Consider the following 21,764-nt stretch of genomic DNA (forward strand, 5'->3'; position numbering starts at 1 on the left):
GTGAGGTCTGTCATACTGGCTCATGAGTTGCTGTCAAGGAATGCTTTTTTAAATTACTTTGCTTTTTATGTATGTACTTGTGATTTTTTTAATAGTATGAATTCCTAACACTTTAAAATTTTATATTAATAAAGTCTGAATAACAACAGAACTTAATTAGTGGAATGCTTAAGTTGTTCCATACAATTAATTATAAAAATGTGCCTGAAGTCTGTTTCTTTTTTATTTTTTTAACTATTAATACAGATAGAAATAAGCTTCTGTGCTTCCTGTACAAAGACAATAGACAGAGACTGCTTTGTGGCCTATACATTAAACAGAATAATGTTCTAGCTAGAATGTAAAGAACAAACTTGTTTCTATTACTCCACATAGCTCTCCCCCTCTAGACAAATTGAAATCAAATTCTTGTGTGGTCAGAGGTGAAAAGAGGAAGACAGCATCATATGCAGTGACAATACACATCAAAATCTGCCCAGTTAAACATAAGGGCTACCTACAAAATCAGAGCAACTTGCTCTGGAAGTCTCAAAGAAAAAATTAGATCTTTGCAACTCTGCTGGTAACTTTCCAAACAAAATATATCCAAACAAGGATTGGCTTAATCTAAGGAAAAACTAGAAAAACTTTGATTTAAAAACCTGAGATAGGGTCACAATCAATTTAAAGTATTTTCAAATAGGTAATGCTAGGCCAAAGCAAAGGCAGGCTTGAAAAAGGCTGTTTCCTGGCAGTCTGCACACTGACAAGAGAAGGTCTGGCTAGAATGCCAAGTGAGATGCAGGAAAGCATGATAAGAAACTAAGGTGGCAATCTGGTATCATCTGAAAAATCATCACCTCATAATGGTATCAAAAGGCAAATAAACTTTCAGCGCTTTCGAATTAGCCACTGGGATTTGCCATTGGTGAATTCTGCCAGGAGGTGGTGCCAGCTGGTGGGAACAAACCGTGACTGCACTGAATTACGCTGTTTCCTAGAAGTAAACACGATTGTGGCCAGCATGCTTCTGCACTCTCAGAAAAGGCACTTAACCAGGAGCAAAAGATACTTATCCACATAATAAGGAAAATTGTCGCTTCAGTGAAGCTTGCAGAGAAATGGAGCAACGCAGTCGGTCAGTGTGAGGCAGAACAGGCACACTTTTGATTATACAAGCTCTTTTCAGGTTAAATTAGGCATAATGCAATTATTAATATTTCTTCCCCAGTAGTTCAGAAAGCTGTGCCTGTTGCAACCTTCCCATTGCTTTCCATGGAGCTGGCAGCACCCTGGGGCTGGGGGGGATGGCCTCTTTTGGATGGCCATGACCTGTTTAGAGTAGGGTGTTACGTGCTGTGCTGCTGTTACAGCAAAAATGAAGAGGCTAGGAGGACAACGGGAAAGCAAGCAGCTCCCCAGGCTTGGTCCCTGTGATCACCCAAGCCTGGGAGCACATCCCACTGAGACAGACAGAAAAAAACATGATGGCTATCACAGAAAACCTTTTTTCAATGCAGGGAAGCAGATGGCTGTACTGCTAAGTCAGAACCTACTTTGTTTAGCATACTGACTTTTGGATGATGCACAAGTCCTGTTTTGTTGTGATAGGCATGACAATTAAGATTTCCACCCCCACCCTCCGGCCAATAATATTTAGGTTAAAGTTTCTCATTTGATGAGTTGGCTGTCTGCTGTAGGATAGCACAGCAGGAGAAACATCCTTGGAGCTTCTTTGCAATGATGATACCTTATTTTACGCAGCCCTAGCACGATTCACATCCCAGTTACAACTGACTTATTCCTACTCATTAACAAACAGAGGGCTGCTGATGGAAATATTCCATTTATTGTGGATGCAGTTTCAGAATACATTGTTTGAACAAATCATTTTTATTGCAGCTATCAAATGTATTTGAAAGACTCAAAGGAGTGTTTACAAAACCCCCAAACAAAACATGACAACTCACAGACAACGACAGGCATAGTTTCACCTCCTACAGATAACTATATGCATCTCTGTGTGTAAGCAAGATGCTTCAGCCAAGCAGGGGAGCTCATCTTTGGGTTGAAATATAACATTAGTTTTCTTCAGGAAGAAGTAGGATGCTGTAAGAGATGGAAGTGGTGAAAATGGAGATCCTGGTAGTTCTGATGCACAACCAAACCATTAACTCCATACTCTGGGGTGACTTCAGTTGCTCAGTTTATGCCACCCATACACTGTAAGATGTAAATGTGAAACTGTATGTCATGAAATTCCAACCAAGCTGACGTCTTATAGCCATGTGTTTACTATATACAAATCAAAACATTTGTAAATAGGATATTCAGGAGAGAGTTAAAAGAAACACTATAAAGATAGAGGTTTACTTCATTTTAGGTGAACTTAGTGTACGGCACTGATGGATGGCAAGATTTAGTGTACAGTCATTTGAAATGAGCTCCAACTGTGGTGGGTTTTGGTTTGTTGGTTGGTTTTGGTTTTTTTTGTTTGCTTGTTTGCATTATGATAGTTTTATATAAATTAAACTGCAATGTTTTATACAAGTGACCTATTTTTGACCCTCTGTAGCCTTATGTTTTCCTCTTTAAAAACTATAACTTTCTTTTTAATTACCCATTACTGGGCAACTGACATTTAAATTTTTTTAATAGTTATCTCACCATACCTCTAATGGCAATTATGAAATATTACTATAGAAAAGTGTGTGATTTTGTTTTTATTTTTTTAAGCTGTGATATTGGCTAATTATGTATGTTTATGACTAAATATAATACTCTAGCATGTATTAAAGCATTCTACCATTAGTAGTGCCTTTAGGCTAAACTTTGTAAAGCTATGTGTGTAAATATTCTAAATTGCATTCAATTACTAGTCACTAACAACAACAAAAAATATCAGTACCGCTGTCAGCTAACATAATCATCCAAATTTAGGTATTAACTTAAACTAGAATGGAAAAGTTGATACTTAAAAAAAAGTATAAAATAAAAAAAATTAAAACACATTATTGATGCAGTATTTCTCATGACTTGGGCAACTTACAGAAAATATTACATTGTCAACTAAAGATATTTCTTCCATGCCTTAGTCTAAAGTGCAGAAAGAAAGACTTCTGTATTCCAAAAGTAACTGTTGTTTTTATAGGTTTACTGCACACCTTTCCTAAAGAACTTCGCTCTACATGCATTTTGGGTTGACTTCTTAGGCCAGTTGAAATCACTGTTTGGATACATAGATAGGATTATCAGTAGGAGAGTCTATATATTTCACAGCATGGGTTTCTTGTGCAAAGGCAGTACTATTATGATGAATGTCTAGACTGATTATTAAATACAGTGCTAATATACATGGTTTTAACTGGGATAATGCAAAAAAAAAAAAAAAGAAGACATTTTGGTAAATAAACATAAATATAAAAAGAACAATTTAGCACTTTTTCCTTTTTTTTTTGTCCCCCAACTGATTGGTCCAGCGCCTTTAGTGGCCTTCTATGGTTCTTTCTCAAATTGTCTCAAACCTGCTGAGAGAGGTAAAGATTAAAGATGGCTTGAAATAACCTGAATGCATCTCTAGAATAGAGAAGTCATGTCTCTAGATTTACACACAGCATGTAGGAAGGTAGGACACAACCTGGATTCTGTTGTGCTGGCATACTGGGATCACTCAGATCACTGGGTCTCCAAGAGGACAGGCAGGATTCCACCTCTCTCACCGCTGACAGCCCTGGGAAGCAGCTCAGGCAGAGCTCTTTAAAGCTATTAAACTGGTCAGTGAATTTCCACCCTTCCCCACTGGTCCTTAGGCACATAATTCCTTTAATTGGTTTTATCTGGAGTGTTTTAGATTAAAATAAAAAAAATCTAAAGGTTGACAGGGTAATTTTCCTGATTGCTTTCTGTACAACTTGGTTTTGTTTCCCGAACTATTAGTTTCAAAATGACAGTAGTAAGATTCTTTTTGCCTTGAGAAGACACTAATGCACAGCTCCAACAAAAGCTGTGCTGCTGCTGAATGCATTTGAATTCCAGTCCACTCTGGGAATGCAGGAGCACAAGAGACTTGCAACCAGAGGAATTAATTTTAAAAATCCACACTGATGAATTTTCATCAGGCTTAACCATTACCCAGTGGCAGAGTTTAAAATCAGATGCAGGGCTCGTTCTCTGTAATACTGAAATCTTCCACTTCTGCTCAAATAATGCTGCTGCAACAGTCTCACTTTTTGGGTTACCCCTCTTCACTCATAGAAAGCTATATTCATTCCTGCTGCAGCCTTTAAAAGAGCCTTTCCCAGATGCCTTGCATTTGCTGTAATTAGTTAAATGACCATCCCATTCCTCAGACCTCCTACAGTCAAATGACATTCTCCAGCTATATCAAGCATGCTATGCGTATCACTCCAACAAGGCTTTGCAAACCTGTCTGGGGAACTGCTAGTCCCCAGTCCTCCTAGAAAGATGATTTGAGCTTATTTCTTAAACATTCCTGTTTTGATGATATTACAGTGGAGCTTTTGAAAGGCAAAAAGGGGTTATTTTTTGTATCAACATTAATAGCTCTGGAATTTTAAAACTCAGTTGTTCTTAAAGGAAAATGTGGCAAAGTTTCTATTTAATACGCAGGTGTATTATTAGAATTACTTACCATTAGTCTCTGATTTTTTCCCCATAGCTGATACCTGTTTGAAAAAGTAATAACCCACTGTTAAAGTTGAATATGGGAAAATATAGCTATTTCTAACAGGAAAAAAAGTCAGCTCCATGCAAAAGACGGATTTCTACTCATGACAGAGCTCTGACAAATAGCAGTATAAAAGTTACATGCTGCCCATGGCTTTTTGTGCCTCATTGTCCTTTCTTTTATAGATAAATAGGCAAGTTAGTAACAAGAGGCATGTAGAGGCCTAATTCCAACTGACTGACTGTATGAAGGCAAATGTCACATCCGCCTAGAAAGCCTCCCAGAGATATTAACCTTTTAACAATGCTCTGAAGTGTTACCTTAGAAGAAGCAGCTGGCTTGTCAACTGACTGCTTCTCCCAGAGATTACGTTTGCTGGATACATCTCCTGGTTTTAAATCCTGTATTTTTAGAATAATGTCAGAGAACAGAAACCAACATTAGTTCAGGTTTATTTTAATTTGGTAGACAAAATGCTTGAATGTGACTTCTTCCTAAGAAAAGTTGAGGAGCATACACCAGTGGTAAATATTACATTGTCTCTCAATTATAAAGCTATTCAGAATGACACTTCACGTAATCACTCCACACAAATACATAATTTACAACAAAATCCAACTCTGTTGCATGTATGTAGTATTTCAGAGACTGGCCATAACTTATTGTGGTCACCCTACAGAGTACAGTGAAAACTTACTGCACCATTGGGTTTTAAGACAAATCAATTTTGAGGAAAAAAAAAATCAATAGTAGTATTTCCATTAGGGAGGAATTCAAAAGTAACTTGTCTCAGGTATTTTAGATCAGAATCAAAATATTTCACTAAAAAACTGTAAAAAAAAATAGGACTTCTAACACAACAGAAGAGCAGATCCTCCTCTGCATTAAATATAGGTTTCAGGATTTAACACTGCTGTCTTTCATATCCATTGCATCTTTCATTTAAAACCTGACAGAAAAATCAGGTAAGGTAAAGTAATTTAAAAAATAATAATGCTCTTTGAAAAGGAGTGTACATGGAGACTCTACACAAAACTCCATACAAATTTCAAGTTTCTCTTTGGGAAAAAGCAGGGCTATAAATCAAGAAGACATACTCTAGGCTAGTAGCAATGTACCTGTTTAAGGACAGACAGATTAGTGTCTGCCTCTGTGGGTGCCAAATGAGAGACTCTTGAAACAATTTAGGACATAAGCACTCTCCTTTTCAGAAAGTGTTCAAGTCCTGCAGAGCTTCCAGAGCCTTGTTCTTGCTATCCATAACCTGAAATAATTTGGGATCTGTGTTTTACGTTCACCGTAAAACTGAGAACTTTGATCTCTCTGCTTCTAATTGTTTCAAAACCACACAGGAATCTTGATGGTCAAAGGTTTGAATAATGATTTATTTTTGTGGAATGTGATGAGGATAGGAAGTTATTTGCTAACTAAGAAATTCTAGGCTTCCCTTTGATTTATCCTGGTAAAAAAAAAAAAAAAAAGAAAAGTAAAAATCACACAATACAGATGTGTATCATTCTTCATAGTCAATTATAAATAGGTTTACCTGACCAACTTAGCAAACAGACCCCCAAAGAAGAAGAATAGGAGGGCAGGTTTCTTCAAGCAGAGATATTGTAAGAAGAAAGAACAATCTATTGAGAAAGAGGGAAATGAAGACATAGGTAGAAACAGTTGGCTCAGGGGAAAACATGAGTTTAGTTTTACATTATCTGAAAGATAATGGGGAGAAAATCTGGAAGCAAATTCTGTGCTGGTTTTCAGTGATTGTGATTAGAGTTTCTATATTCATTGCCATTAAGACACAACCTCCATGCATCTACCAGTAAATATTGACATTATAGAATGACAGAAGCATTTCAGTTGGAAGAGACCCTCAGAATCATTGAGTTCAACCATAACCTAACTTAACTCTAGCACTAAACCATGTCCCTAAGAACCTCATCTAAATGCCTTTTAAACACCTCCAGGGATGGTGACTCCACCACTTCCCTGGGCAGCCTATTCCAATGCCTGACAACCCTTTCTGTGAAGAATTTTTTCCTAATATCCAAGCTAAACCTCTCCTGGCACAATTTGAGGCTGTTTCCTCTTGTCCTGTCACTTGCTACTTGGGAGAAGAGACCAACACCCTCCATGCTACAACCTCCTTTCAGGGAGTTGTAGACAGCAATGAAGTCTCCCCTCAGCCTCCTTCTCTCCAGGCTAAACAGCTCCAGTTCCCTCAGCTGCTCCTCATAAGACTTGTGCTCCAGTCCCCTCACCAGCTTCGTTGCCCTCCTCTGTACTCTCTCTAGTGTTTAGTATATGTCCCGCGTATTAGGGACAACATTTCAAATTTCCAGCTCTTCTTTGGAACAAATAGGAGTGTGAATTGAGAAAGCCTATGTCAGACTGCACCTTTTGTAAAGGGCAGGTGAACTGGCAGAAAAATACTACATAAGTATATAGGAAGTTCTTTAATAAAGTCCCAACAGGGCCTCTGTGAGAGTGTAAGAGAGGACAAGCAGCAACCACCAGCTGGTTGAGGAAGCACCAGCACCACTTCTGCCCCAGGCGAGAATGTACCTACTGAAGAGATGGCTGTTGCAGGTTTACTTACAGAAGGTTTTGGAGCAGGTGATTTGTTGCTTTCTGGGGTCTTGGTTAACCACTCATTGATACGACTGGAGACACCAACCTTCAGTCCAGCAGTTTCCTAAAAAATAATAAAACCTAATCAGAAGACTTTCAGAATAGCTTTTGCCTTGGTTTAATATAGAGGCCCTCACTGGCTGTATCTGCCTAAGTTATCCTGTGTGCTCTGATGATATTGTCCCTATGAACTACACAGCACTACCACCCTCTAGTTTTCAATAATGATAAATGTGGGCTAACATAATAATTTCCACTTTAGTGCTAACCCAAGAATAAATGTTAGACATCAACCTGCTGTTTCTGTCATAACCCTGAAGTCAAGGAGAATAAATCTTTAGCCTAAAAGAAGACACCAGTCTTAGTCTAGACTTTTGTTTTGTTTTGGTTGTTTTTGTTTTTTTCTAAAAAAGAACATAATAGAGGAGCTAAGTGGCCTGAAATTTAGATCATTAAAATAAGCCTTTAAAATATTAGAACATATCACTGAAATTTTATGGTTATCTGTAATAACCTCCTTCAATCACAGTTTTTCAACTGTGATGAATGCTCATCTACTCACATCAATTTATAAAAAGGAAATGTTGCCTTAAGGATTTATGTAGAAATGATATAAGTCTCACAAATGCTTCCATGCATGATCTATAAAATATTATCATTACCTTGCCTATTTAATCTTTCTCTGCCTCTCAAAAGAATCTTTCACAATACAAAGAATTTTTTTGTACTCTGCTTGATCTACACAGATATATTTGTCTAAGATATCTGATGTACTTCTGGAATGTCTCATAACTTAGCTCAGTATGTCACTAAATTCTTCTGTTATACTCAATATTGCAGCCACATAATTTTGTGGGTTTCTGAGGACTGCAGTATCCTTTGGGATACTCTTCACCAGTGATGTCAAGAGGAGCAGTCAGGCTTACTCATAGCAACATTGAATAGCAAGGTCAGGTCCATAACATAATTCTTTATAATCACTATGTAAAATTAAACACATACCTTATTGGGTGTTCCTGTCCCAGAGGGTGATGAAAAAACATTCCCCTTCTCCCACATACTCTTGATATTACGGACACCCTCAGCTGGAAGAGGAAGGTCTGAGGCTGCTGGCTTAGCTGGTCTTGCAGCCTTTGTGCCCTGCAGAAGAATTGTGGCCAGTTGGTATTTGGCATAAAGAGCTGGAGTTGCAGGGTGGTTTGACCCTGGGGCAGCGCTGGGGAGTGTGGGAAGTTGTAAGTGGTTCTGATGATGATCGCATAAAGGTGGAGAGGAGTACCCATCTCAAGAGATGCCATTGAGACTTGCCCGTGTTTGATCTGGAGTTGTAGCCTTGACACAACAGGCTATGAAAACTGCAGCCACTTAGATTTTGGTATTTGTTACATTTCTAAACTCTCCAGCACTGAAAGGCTTCTTAGCAAAAAGGTTAGACAGACAGTAATCACAGGAAAAAAATAAATTAAAAAAGCATCTTTGTCAATAGTTCTTTAATTACTAAAGTTTCCTTTAAGTTAAAAGGATAACAAATCTCAACCAATTAGTACCTTAACTGGGTACCATGCTTAGACTCTTTATGTGGACAGGAGGAGAAAAAAAAATCCAACAGAGAATCAAGACATGCTAGAGCTTAATCACAGCTATCAATATAATATCCATTTTTATGTTATTCTATTCCCATGACACCTACCAACCCAGTCCACTTGGCCTGCTGTATTAACCAGTAACTTTCACATTACCTGTACTCACTGATTTTTAATACAGAACAAGAAAAAAAAAAGTCTAAGAAAAACAAAGCCAAAACAAAACCACCCTCTCCCCCCCCCCAAAATAACAGAAGCCACCCCACCTCCCCCCCCTCCAAAAAAAAAAGCACAACACCAAACACCTGTTTTTCCTTGGGCTATGAAAAGTAAAACTTCTGGCTTCAAGGCACATGATTAGCCACTGCTTGTCAAAATCACCTGGGTCAAGTTCTTCATTTTGTTTTGATTCTGTTTTTCCTTTCTCACTACTTAACTCCCTAGTTCACTAATGTGTCTTTGCCAAGGAATTTCACTCTGAAGTGTCAGCCAGCAACACAGGCCCAGTTCATTGTTCTCCTAAATAAGCTGCAAAGTCAGCTTTGCTCAGGGTGACTATCAGCTCCCTGCTACTAGTAGCCTCATCAGCCAAGAAGAGGATGTGACTGTCACTCAAGAGGTGTTGACTGAGTCCTTCAAGAGCTACTCCAAGCTTACAAAGGAGACAGGGTAAATTGTAGCGTGAAAGGGAAGACACAGATCTGAGGTTTTGTTTAGATATATATCTAGATGTTGGTAATAGGTGTTCCTCAAGCATTTTGTTGTTGAAGCCCCAATAAAAAAGAGTTTGTGAACAAAAATCCCTGCAATTCTTGATCAATAAAACATAGGCTGGTTAAAATCATAAAAACCATTAGTAACTACAGCCATCATGACCTGGAATTAACTTACCACAACTGCACTAGTGTATTGCTCAAGTCTACTGTCAATCTTTGAGACAGCTCCTGTTGTGTGGGTGGGTTTCATACCACTGTAGGAAGCAGGAAAAAAGAGAGAAATAAATTAGTATTCCCTCCAATTAAACACTGCTGTTCTGACTGAGAGAATCGTTTTATTGCTTTACCTCTTCTGAGCAGATTTGTTCAAAAATTCTGCTCGCTCCTCTATCTGGAAAAGAGAAAAACAAGAGCTATAAGTTTAACAGTTAATGAAGATGCAGCCTGTAAAAGGCCAGGCTAAAATGTCATTTTAAATGTCAAAAGGTCAATCTGAAAGATACGCATTCCAACAGAAATCACCACAGACACACACAGAGGTTTTACAGTTATTAGGAGCTTATTATGCTGCAGTCATAAGGGTGGATATATTTTCTGCATTAATGTTTGCATCCAGCATATTTCTCATTTGTAAAAAGAGAGTAAACCACCAATACAGAAAAAAGGGAAGAAGACTATTTTTGAAAGGTGTTGATATTCACAAAATCAATGTCAAATTTCCTCATATCTCCCACATAAGAGCAAGCATGTATCTCTTGAGACAGACAGCAAATTTAATAAAGTTTTTTTCTGAGTTGAGACATCAGACTAGACCAGGTTTGGAGCTCAGCCACATACCATATCTCATGCATGTTTTTGCAGGACACTAGCAATTTAATATGAGTTCCAAAAAACCAATCTGCTTATGTTCAGCAGGGTCATTGCTGAATCAATATCTATCAACTATACAAATTGGTATCTTACATTTCATCATTATTTTCTACTCTGTATGTAGGAAAATACTGTAAAGTTTCCAGGGAAAAAGAATCATGAAGGTCTCATAAGACTTATGCCAAATCTCTCAGTAATTTGAAAACAAAAATACTCTCTCCCTGAATAAAGTTTTAAAACATTTTATGATGGGTAGGTGAATAAATACTTCAATCAACTTCTTCATGTCTCTTCTACATTGCATTGTTCCTCTGCTTGTCCCAGACTTTACGGTTTCAGTTAAGAGTAAAATATACACAGCAGGTCCAGGGGATAGAAATTACTATTAATCAGCCTGGCTGGATTCCTGGGGATTCCCTGGTCTCAGTACGTGTTGTCCATTTTCAAGTTACTTTAACAGCAAGTGCTGTGGCATTCATGTCTTCAAAACAGGCGATGACAGCCATTCCTTTAAATGGTTCTCCTCGGTGCCCTTGGCATCCAGGCTGTACCAGAATACGAAATCCCACAGCAATCCCATCAAAGGGCATGCATGTTTTATTTCTCTAGCCCATACAAGTGAAAACTTAGGCACTTGACTTTGAGGCATAATTTGACAAACAGGCTCACTGGAGGAACTCCAGCTAGCATCAGTCTAGCTCAAGGGCACTTCTAAAGCTCTAAATTTATACATATATATATACAATTTACAGAGTAATTTACATTAAAAGTTTTAGTTGCTAGTATGTGATCTAAATATAGTCCAGAGTGAAAAGATTGGGCGTTGCTCGGATATGTACCGTCTGTTTCAAGGCATTGTTGTCAGAAGGTGGCAGCAACACACCGGGCAAGAGCCGGAGGGTCGCGCACAGGCTCCCGGGTCCAGAGCCACCGCTTCTGCCTCTATCAGACCCAACAACTTCGAAACTTGGCTTCACCCGGAGGAAGTACAGTCGGCATCGCGAAAAAAAAATGAGCAAGTAAATTGTTTGGTTAAAAGCTACTAAACAGATCTACAATGGTGACCTAAACCATATCATGTCTCCTCAATTGTGGTACGTTAGGAAAAGTTTCTCGCAACACTGATTTCTGAGTGATAACCAGCAATGCACCAAAAGGATGAGTTATACTAACAAGAGATGCTGGTCTCTCCCATGCTCTGCACAAACAGATAATTTCCTGACTGCAAGCAGGGAACCCTGGCTGGCAGCAAGGATGAACAAAGTGAACTATCTGAAAGAACCAGGACTCAAGGTAAATATCTAATAGTGCATTTACAGCATCTTCTAGTTCAGATGAACTGAGCTTCCACTTAAAATCTTACAAAAGGGTCAGATCTTAAAAGATACTAACAGTAGACTATGTATAGTCTGGAACAGGCTGCCCAGGGAGGTCGTGGAGTCTCCTCTGGAGACATTCAAAACCTGCCTGGACGCCTTCCTGTGTAACCTCATCTAGGTGTTGCTGTTCCAGGGGGGATTGGACTAGATGATCTTTTGAGGCCCCTTCCAGTCCCTAACATTCTGTGATTCTGTGATTCCTGCATTCAAAAAGGAGAGATGTTTCTGCACAGCAGGAAAACCTCGTTCAGGAGGCACTGGTGTAAGAGGGGGATAGGTTGGAGGGAAAAGGAACACGTATGTATTCCTGGGGTTGTAGTAAAAAGACGTGGGGTGGTTTGTTACCTGCTCGAAACAGCGTTTCTCAGAACACCTGCTGTGGTATCAGGAATAAGTCAGGCATTGTTCAGAGCAGAAGGGTGAGGAAACAAACCAGAAAATAAGGTAAACAGGAAAGCTGAGTTAGGAAGCAACCCTCAGAGCTGAACATTGTCCTCTTCCCAAAGAAGCAGGTGCCTTATGTAGATGGCTAACACATTTTCTGCACATTTATATGAGAATTTGTTCTAGAGCATGTTCCTCAAAACACGGTATGTATGGAACAGAAGCCTACATTAAATACACTTAGGCAAACACACCTGTATACATGCATGTATTCAACATATACATTTCCACTGCACAGCAACATCTAAAGGTCATTTATTCACTGCACACTACATAAACACCATGCAAATAATTTAAAATATTTGGCACATACAGTAAACAGTATTACAAAATAGATCTGTAAGAGAAATAAACAAAGCAAGGTGGTTAGCACAAAATGCAACACAATTCCTCAGTTTGAGAACAGGAAACAAGAATAATCTTTTTGCTGCATTCAGTTTAACAGGATCTTGTTAAATAGCTTGGACTATGTTTTGTCACCATAGAACACTCGTCAAGCCCTCTGACACAGAACATACACATACTCCAAAAATCCATCCAGCTGTCCTCTAATTAAATTATGACCAGAGAGAACGAACAAGTGATCTCAGCCTGCATCTCTGCCACCTAACCTTAGATGCTTAAAAGTTAAGCATTTAGTCAAAATTACTCATTTTTATTCCTTCTATAATCAGTGAAGAGGCAGAAGAGCTCACCTCACCCTAGGAAAGGTGGGATTTCTTGTCCACTGAGGGTGGCTCTTATTCTCCCTATTAACTACCAAAGAAGCTTACATTAGACAACAAAATGCTTAGATGGATACCTACACTTTTGCTGGTAAAGTCAGGTGAAATGAAACAAATGGACATAAATTGAAGCCATGCAGAGTCTCACACCTGACCAGGGCCTTATTCAAAAGGGTCAGAACATACAAATGTCAAGGCATAATCCAAGCAAAATGTTATATGGAGATATATGTATGCATTTTTTCATATTCAATATTACATAGACATGTTTTGTTTGCTGATTGTGCAATAAATGTCTTGCCTATTAAAAATGTAGTTAAAAAATGCAGTACACAGTCTTCTGTCTGCACGTTCTCCAAGAACAGAAACAGAATGGAAGAGAAATTAGCTAACACACTATTTGAGCCAATGACTTGGGAGACAAAAAACATTAGATATTCCCAGTAAAACTTTTTTCATACGATATTAAATGATTCTTAGGAATTTTAAACTGTGTATTAGGTATTATGCAACAGAAAGTGTTGTAAACTGATACATAGAAAAATTCTTCTCCAAAAATGGGTCAAGGCAGAAGGGAAATAAGTAATGCATGCAGAAAATAGACATCCCTGTATTGTAATTTTGCCTCATGTCCAACAAGTGGAAGGACGTAGTAGAAATTCATTTTGAGTGCTAGTCCCTGGGAGTAAAGTGGTTTCTCCTTTTCGTTCCTGAGAATCTCACCCACTTTTTTGCTTCATTAAACACAGTTAGATTTTTTTTCCTGCTGTCATCAGGATCTGTACAGAGTGCCCCAAGTTATCCCAGTTTACCTGCCAGACTGAAATGCTGCCAACAGCATCAAAGGTAGCGGAAAAACAAGCATCACAATTCCTGTTTTTTACCACTCTATCTTTCCTCTGCTACTAGAGTTGTTCATCTAGGAAGAACTGATTGTGTGGAGTTTAATTATTTCCAATCACTGCTCCAGCTGTCACGTATTGAGAGCAATAATGAGACAGGATGTCATGGGGCAGGAAAAGAATACCAAGCAGAATCACAATCCTGGACTTCAGTAGGGCCAACTTTGGCCTTTTCAAGCAATTGCTAGGGGAAATCCTGTGGGAAAGAGTACTTGAATGTAAAGAGGCCTGAGATAGTTGGTTAGCATTCAGGGACTGCTTCTTCCAAGCGCAAGATCAGAGCATCCCGACACGTAGGAAGTCAAGGAAGGGAGGAGACCTGCGTGGTTAAACAGGGAACTGCTGGGCAAGCTCAAGTGGAAGAGAACAGTTTACAGATCATGGAAGAAGGGGCTGGCCACTTGGGAAGAATATAAGGCTGTTGTCAGAGGATGTAGGGAGGCAACTGGGAAAGCTAAGGCCTCCTTAGAATTAAACCTTGCGAGAGGGGTCAAGGACAACAGAAAGAGCTTCTTCAAATACATTGCAGATAAAACTAACACTAGAGGCAATGCAGGTCCACTGATGAATGAGGTGGGTCCCCTGGTGACAGAAGATACAGAGAAGGCAGAGTTACTAGATGTCTTCTTTGTCTCTGTCTACGCTGTCAGAAGCTGCCCTGAGGAGCCCCATACTCCTGAGGCCCCAGAGGAAGTCAGGACAATGGAGGAGTTTGCCTCAGTTGATGAGAACTGGGTTAGGGAGCAATTAGGCAATCTGGACATCCCTAAATCCATGGGTGCAGATGGGATGCACTCACGGGTGCTGAGGGAGCTGGCTGAGGTCATTGCTAGGCCACTCCCCATCATCTTTGCTAAGTCATGGGGAACGGGAGAGGTGCCTGAGGACTGGAGGAAAGGAAATGTCACTCCAGTCTTCAAAAGAGGCAAGAAGGGGGACCCGGGTAACTACAGACCAATCAGCCTCACCTCTATCGCTGGAAAGGTGATGGAACATCTTATCCTTGGTGGCATCTCAAGGCATATCAAGGATAAGATGGTCATTAGAGGCAGTCAGCATGGCCTCACCAAGGGTAAGTCATGCTTGATGAACCCCATAGGCTTTTATGAGGACATAACCAGGTGGACAGATGATGGTAAAGCAGTGGATGTGGTCTATCTTGATTTTAGTAAAGCAATTGACACAGTCTCCCACAGCATCCTCACAGCTAAACTGAGGAAGCGTGGACTGGATGTTCAGGTAGTGAGGTGCACTGTCAACTGTCTGAAGGAAAGAAGCCAGAGAGTTGTGGTCAATGGGACACAGTCTAGTTGGAGGCCCGTATCTAGTGGAGTCCCTCAAGGGTCAGTACTGGGACCAGTATTATTCAATATATTCATCACTGACTTGGATGAGGGAATAGAGTGACTGTCAGCAAGTTTGCTGATGACACCAAACTGGGAAGAGTGGCTGACACACCAGAAGGCTGTGCTGCCATCCAGTGAGACCTGGATAGGCTGGAGAGTTGGGTGGGGAAAAAATGTAATGAAATATAACAAGAGCAAGTGTAGAGACTTGCATCTGGGTAGGAACAACCCCAGGTTTCAGTGCAAGTTGGGGAATGATCCATTAGAGAGCAGTGTAGGGGAAAGGGACTTGGGGGTCCTGGTGGACAGCAGGATGACCATGAGTCAGCACTGTGCCCTTGTGGCCAAGAAGGCCAATGGCATGCTGGGGTATATTAGAAGGAGGGTGGTTAATAGGTCGAGAGAGGTTCTCCTTCCCCTCTACTCTGCCCTGGTGAGACCACACCTGGAATATTGTGTCCGGTTTGTGCCCCTCAGTTCAAGAAGGAGAGGGAACTGCTGGAGAGAGTCCAGCACAGAGCCACAAAGATGATTAAGGGATTGGAGCATCTCCCGTATGAGGAAAGGCTGAGGGAGCTGGGTCTCTTTAGCTTGGAGAAGAGGAGACAGAGGGGTGACCTCATTAATGTTTATAAATATGTAAAGTGTGAGTGTCACAAGGATGAAGCCAGGCTCTTCTCGATGACAACCAATGATAGGACAAGGGGCAGTGGGTATAAACTGGAACTCAGGAGGTTCCATTTATATATGAGAAGAAACTTCTTCACAGTGAGGGTGACAGAACATTGGAACAGGCTACCAAGGGATGTTGTGGAGTCTCCTTCTCTGGAGACATTCAAAACCTGCCTGGCCACATTCCTGGGTAGCCTCATCTAAGTGTTGCTGCTTTGGCGGGGGATTGGACTAGATGATCTTTCAAGGTCCCTTCCAATCCCTAACATTCTGTGATTCTGTGACAAGTCTTTAAGGAAAGAAAAAAAAATCTCAGGCCCTGAGAAGTCCTAGCTTTTGGCTTACCTGTCAACATTGCCTTGCAGAGAGTGCAGGTTGCCACATCAGTCTGTGTTTCCCAAGAAACATTTTCTGCAAAGACAGGAGGAATCCCAGGCTCCCAGTCTCCTGCCATTGCTTCTCCCCCTCACTGCCTAACGACTTTTGCATTTCTGTAGTGGTGGAGCTCACTCCCAAGAGGAGTCTTAGTATTGAATTATCCTGTTCTCTCCTGATTAACCTAGAGATTAGTTATACAAGAAATCAATAATAGTCATTCCCAAAGAAAACATGAGGAATGAACTTGTCTAGAAAGGAAAATGAATAAAGATTGCTCAGGAAATCTCATTCTTCTACTTCAGTGGCATTTGTGTGCACTAAACTAGGGAAACTGTGAGACGGAGTGGGATGGGAGAGCAGCACTTGTTCCAGTCTTTGTCCTTATAAAAAACAACAAAATCCCAAACAAAACCAAAACAATCAAACAAACAAAAGCTAAAACAAACAAACAAACAAACAAAGAGAGGGCCGAGGCTGAACAAAGGTTTGATACTGCTGCAAATACCCACAGGAACTCCACCGGCTCTGAATAATCCAAGCTGCTTCTGCCCCTGAGCTACTGGTAGACTTGGCCTATATTTACTTTGCATGCTTCCATTTCACTGTCCCCTCAGAAAGCACCAACCCTGGTGCTGTCACTGTGAGGACTCCATGCTGAAGTAGTATATCTGCTTAAGCAGTGTTTCAGGTTTTAGGGAAATACTGCATTTAACAGTTAAAACAACAAGAGTTGTCAACAATTTGTAGTCTGTGATATATTAGAGGCAACACCAGATAATCACAGTAGTTCTTTCTACATGTAAACATGTATGTATATTATGTCCATGTTTGTATACATACATTTATATATGTGTATCCCTGAGCCATGTAATGATGAGTTGCACATTTTGTTCTCTCAATTCTGAGTCTGCATGTCATGCTAGTCCATGCCCTGCCTAATGAATAAATGCATTGCCCATAAGATGTTAATATGCCACAGTCCTTTTTAGTACATCTCCCTTCTTTCCTTTGTTCTTGTAGTTCACTTGGTAAACAGCATGCCATACTTTCCTTCTCTAAGTCACCCACAGGAACTTCTTTTTCTTCACCTAAACTTCTCACATCAGAAAGGACAAGGAAGGAGAAAAAGATGCTTTACCAGATTGTGATCTAGAAGTCAGGATGTGCACATGCATCATTCAGTATTATAATTCTGAGCCTCCCCTTTTTCGCTATAAATTCCAACCTGCCCACACACAATTGTGCACTTAGGGTTCTCACTCATGACACACCTAACCAGATGACACATTAATCAAGGAAGAAAATATGTGACAGATTCTTTACAAGTCAAAAGATAACTTGGGCAGCACATAGCAGGCAATGAGAGAGCTGTGTACCAACCACATTAGACCAGTCTGAGAAGTCTGTCCAAATGAAAGGTAACAAAATATATCATCTTCTAGAAACTGGAGTTGGACTTTAGGTTTTAAAATGAGATTATTCTCTCCTTTACTATTGACTGCAGAAGGTCAAGCAACAGTTTAGGGTGTGAAGGTCAACAGCATTACATATCTACTCTGGCCACCTGCAGACACCAGAGTGGAATATGTACAGTACCATCAATTTCTCAGAGAGAGAAAGAGAAAAAATGTGCACAGAGTTGTATATATCAGTTTTTGTAACCAACAACTTCTGCCTAACAAGACATAAGAACCAGCAGCAATTATCACCATAAAAAACTTTAACCTTGGATACTTAACGACACTTGGAAAATTCCAGCTTTCCTCTAAAAACACAACACAGTAGAATAGCATAGCATCAGTCCAAAAGTTCTCTGAAAGCTACTAGCCTTGTGTCAAATCCAGTGTTTTTTTCCACTCTCTCCAAAATTATTATCTATATCTTTATATGATGTTTTTTCAAGTATAATTTCCTCTCTTCTGAGTCATCTGTGAACTGAAGCTCCAAATGTATGTCATAAAAGGCATCTCAATAAATAGAAAGTAGGAAAAGAAGCTCTCCCAGGAGGGCTGAGAAGAAGCTGTACATTTACAATGTCTGTTATTGACATGGTCTTTTGCAACTGAAATTGGCAAGACCAGGTTTATCTAACATGAGCAAGTCGTGAAGCTTGGCAATCTTTGTTTACGGCCATATGCATTCTCTCCTTGTCCAAACGCATTTGGACACTGTGTTTGCAAGAGCTGGGCCCAAAACAATATATAGGGCTGAAGCTCCAGATCAGTTCAAAATGTATCTTTCTCTGAGCAGAAAAGTAATTTTGACCAAATGCAGTTTGTCACTCAACGAATACAGTTCTTAATCTCATGGAGAACCACTTTATGGTCCAATGAGCTCTCACCTGATAACCTCCTGCTTGGTTCTTTTTCTCTTAGTACCCACTAAGGGGCTTTTTTTGACAAAGATTTTGGATTCTTAAATGACTAATGACACAATATGAGAAAAGGAAGAGATAGTTGAAAACAATTAATAGAGGTGTTATTTGAGCTTCAGCTGAGAAAGCAATAGGATTGAATACCAAAATAAAGTTCCCAATAATTTCAGTGTGGCCAGGATACCTTTTCCATGCTGAAAGGCCATTTAATTGATTTATCTGGCTTCCAATACAATACAGTCCACGGAACACGACTTAGAAATTCCTGCAGCAACAGATTTTTTTTTTTTCCTGTTATATAAGAAAAAGAAATCCAGTCCAGAACTTTTTAGGGAGATTATACATACGATAGAACTCCCATAAGGGGCAGTTTCAATTAATGATGATCAGCCTGAATATGCTTAAAGACAAAGTAATCTGGCAAGGCAGAAAGTAATTGTGACTGTGGAAGGAGAGAAAGAACATTTGGTGATCTTGATCTACTCCAGTTCACAAAGCACTCCTATAATAAATTAACACTGAAAATCAACACAGTAATACAGCTCTAAGTTTCAAAAATAATTTTCTCTTAAAGGTGAAGATCCTTTTTAGACATTTTTCACCAAAAAGAACAGGTAACTCCCAGCCTAGACTCTATTTTTAGAAAGGATCTCTATTCTTCAATCAGCCCAATGAACTAAGACTTTCAGCTAAAGGCTTCAGACTAAGGTCTATTTCAGAACATTGTCCCAGGTCAGATTTCAAGTATTTCTGCACTACTTTGGTGTTTGGCTGTTTGTTTGGACTGCAACTTTTTAGGTATTATGTAGTTGTTGGTGGAGAGCTTACCTTCAGAGATGAACCTTTAGGACTGAAACATTTAAATGGCTTCTTGTCTTCAGATACACCATCTTCTGGCACTTTTTGACGTTTCTCAGCAGCTTCAGCCCTTCTCCTTTCAATTTCTTCCTTCATCCTCTTCTTTTCCTCCTTAAAAAATATGAAAGGTGACTTATTCTTTCAGAAGGTATCACCATTACAGGGCTTTGCAGTCCTGCAAACATTTACCAGATTTTCTAAGTAAATATTTTTGTGCCAGTCAAAACAGTTCAGTGAGCTATCTGAAATCTAACAACATATTGCTGTTAATCCATCACAGTATTGAGGAATCAGGGAAGACAGCTAGTCTGTGCTGCTTTAGTGTCTTCTCGCAGTGAGGTCACCAGATGTATTGCCAGATTTACTGTCACTTAAAGAGAGAAAAAAGGACATTTCTAGAAATACTCCAGTTCAGTTTACCTGTGTCTTCATGTGTCATCTTCGTACTGTTCTTGTGTCCATCTAATCTGGCACTTGTGCCAAGGTTAATACTTCACAAGGAAAAATCGATAGGCACCAAAAAGTGAAGTTTTCCCTTCAAAGATATGAGTTTTTACTTCATAAGCTACAAGTCAAACCAGGAAACTTTGAAATACAACCATTGTGAGCATGGGTCAGCAAGGTCTGACCAGCAAGGTATTGCTCTATCTCGGCATCTACTGAGTTCTACTGTAAAGAGCTTAGTATATTAAAGCAATTAGCATGCAGCTGCCGAACATTCTAATTATTCATCTACCATTTGCTTTCCAAACAACAAAGATTCCTAAACGAAATACCAGAGATTTGGAAATCCTATTTATAGTGTCCCTCAGCAGAGGAAGTACAAACAAACAGATGTGCTTGGGTACTCAATACTGAAATAGACAATAATATCTTCCTAATGAGATCTACCCCATCATAACTATATATAGCATTAGCATTCCAGCTCATCTGCAGCAGACAAATTTTGACATGCACTTTACAATTCAACTTGTGTAATGTCAAAAGGACACCTTGAATAAATTAAGAACTTTGTGGCTATAACACTGCCCCCAACGTTTTGCATCCCTGACTCATGAAGACTCGTTTATAGAGTCCTGTCTTTCCTGAGGCTAGAATTGTAATGCTTCTTTCTACTCTGGACAACCGCATGTTTTACCTTGGGTCGTCCCTTAGAGCATCCGTGTGATGTGGTTACTTGATATGAAATATGGTATGCTTGCAGTTAAATCTGAAGGTTGGAAAATGGGGTGATTTTAATGCTGGGTAGGATATTTGAAATCAAGTTCTGTTGCAGCAGACAATCTCCTGAGAGATGCTAAGAAACAGAAATGCCCGGAAAAGCACAAAACCCAAAAGGCCCAGATGAGTGGTGTGATTTCAAGTGAAGTCACTGCAGCAGTTCCCCAGACAGCATTATCAGATCCAAGGAGAAGCACGCTGGCCTGCATACTTGGGTTTAGTCTTGCCTTCCTTGTTGCATGCTCCTTCCTCATCTATAAGCCAGTCTCCCATGGCCTCAATTTACCCTTTTGTTAAATACAGATCCATCAACCTCCAGCCACACTAACTTCTTTGCTGAAAGTGTCTGTGCAGACACTGCTGTAAAGAGGTATCAGCTAATGCAAGGCCACTGGAAGTAAAGTAGTAGCAACAAAATAATAAAGCTGGAGTCCAGTACTTCATATTTCACACTTACCTCCTCTCTAGCTTTTCTCTCAGCCTCCTCCTGCTTCTTCTTCTGCTCCTCTTCCTCCATGATTTTCCGGCGCTCTTCCCGCCTTTTCTTCAGTTCGTCCAGCTCTGCCGCTGCCTCCTGCTGCTTCTCCTTGGACCCCAGCTTTGCTTCTTCAACATTTGCGGTCCCTTTCAAATTGGAGCGGCTGGGAAAGAAATGCAAAGGAAGGTGATACACTACGGGATTTCACTTCCTGGCCAGAGCTGCCCACTGCCATGCGCTCACCATCAACATGAGAGCCTGGCACTCAGAGATATTGCCTTATAAGACCTTTTGCTCCTTGCAAACTATGACAGACCCAAAACATTTTCATCAGGATACTACAAGGAGCACCCTTCCCATTTGCTGCCAGTGAAGAAGGAGTCTCGCATGTGCTTGTGTGCCCAGGAGCTGCACCACCCTGCCTGAGAACTCAGGCCAGCTCCAGTTTTAAGAGACTTCAGTAACTGAGCTTGAAATATTTAACATCTCATGTAACTTCAGGGAAAGGTATCATATAC

The 21,764-nt window shown here is 40.0% G+C and overlaps 1 protein-coding gene across 8 annotated transcripts in view; it reads right to left on the minus strand.

Annotated features, from left to right (window-relative positions):
* Positions 1–1,806: 1,806 nt before the first annotated feature.
* The window catches only part of CALD1 (caldesmon 1), a 209,818-nt gene continuing 189,860 nt past the window's right edge, over positions 1,807–21,764 (minus strand). For 7 of the 8 annotated variants that reach the window (XM_082043413.1, XM_082043415.1, XM_082043414.1 and 4 more), the window contains 9 exons: positions 21,226–21,409; positions 19,518–19,658; positions 9,947–9,990; positions 9,775–9,853; positions 8,303–8,440; positions 7,269–7,364; positions 4,987–5,067; positions 4,631–4,664; positions 1,807–3,506 (listed from right to left, as the gene is read on the minus strand). In XM_082043413.1, coding sequence (XP_081899539.1) covers positions 3,475–3,506; positions 4,631–4,664; positions 4,987–5,067; positions 7,269–7,364; positions 8,303–8,440; positions 9,775–9,853; positions 9,947–9,990; positions 19,518–19,658; positions 21,226–21,409 — 829 coding nt within the window. In that variant the 3' untranslated portion in view covers positions 1,807–3,474. The remainder of the gene's footprint in view (positions 3,507–4,630; positions 4,665–4,986; positions 5,068–7,268; positions 7,365–8,302; positions 8,441–9,774; positions 9,854–9,946; positions 9,991–19,517; positions 19,659–21,225; positions 21,410–21,764) is intronic. The other variant, XM_082043416.1, reaches the window with a different exon arrangement.

This window comes from Streptopelia decaocto (genome assembly GCF_964273445.1).
Source record: "Streptopelia decaocto genome assembly, chromosome: 1".
NCBI classification, from domain to species: domain Eukaryota; kingdom Metazoa; phylum Chordata; class Aves; order Columbiformes; family Columbidae; genus Streptopelia; species Streptopelia decaocto.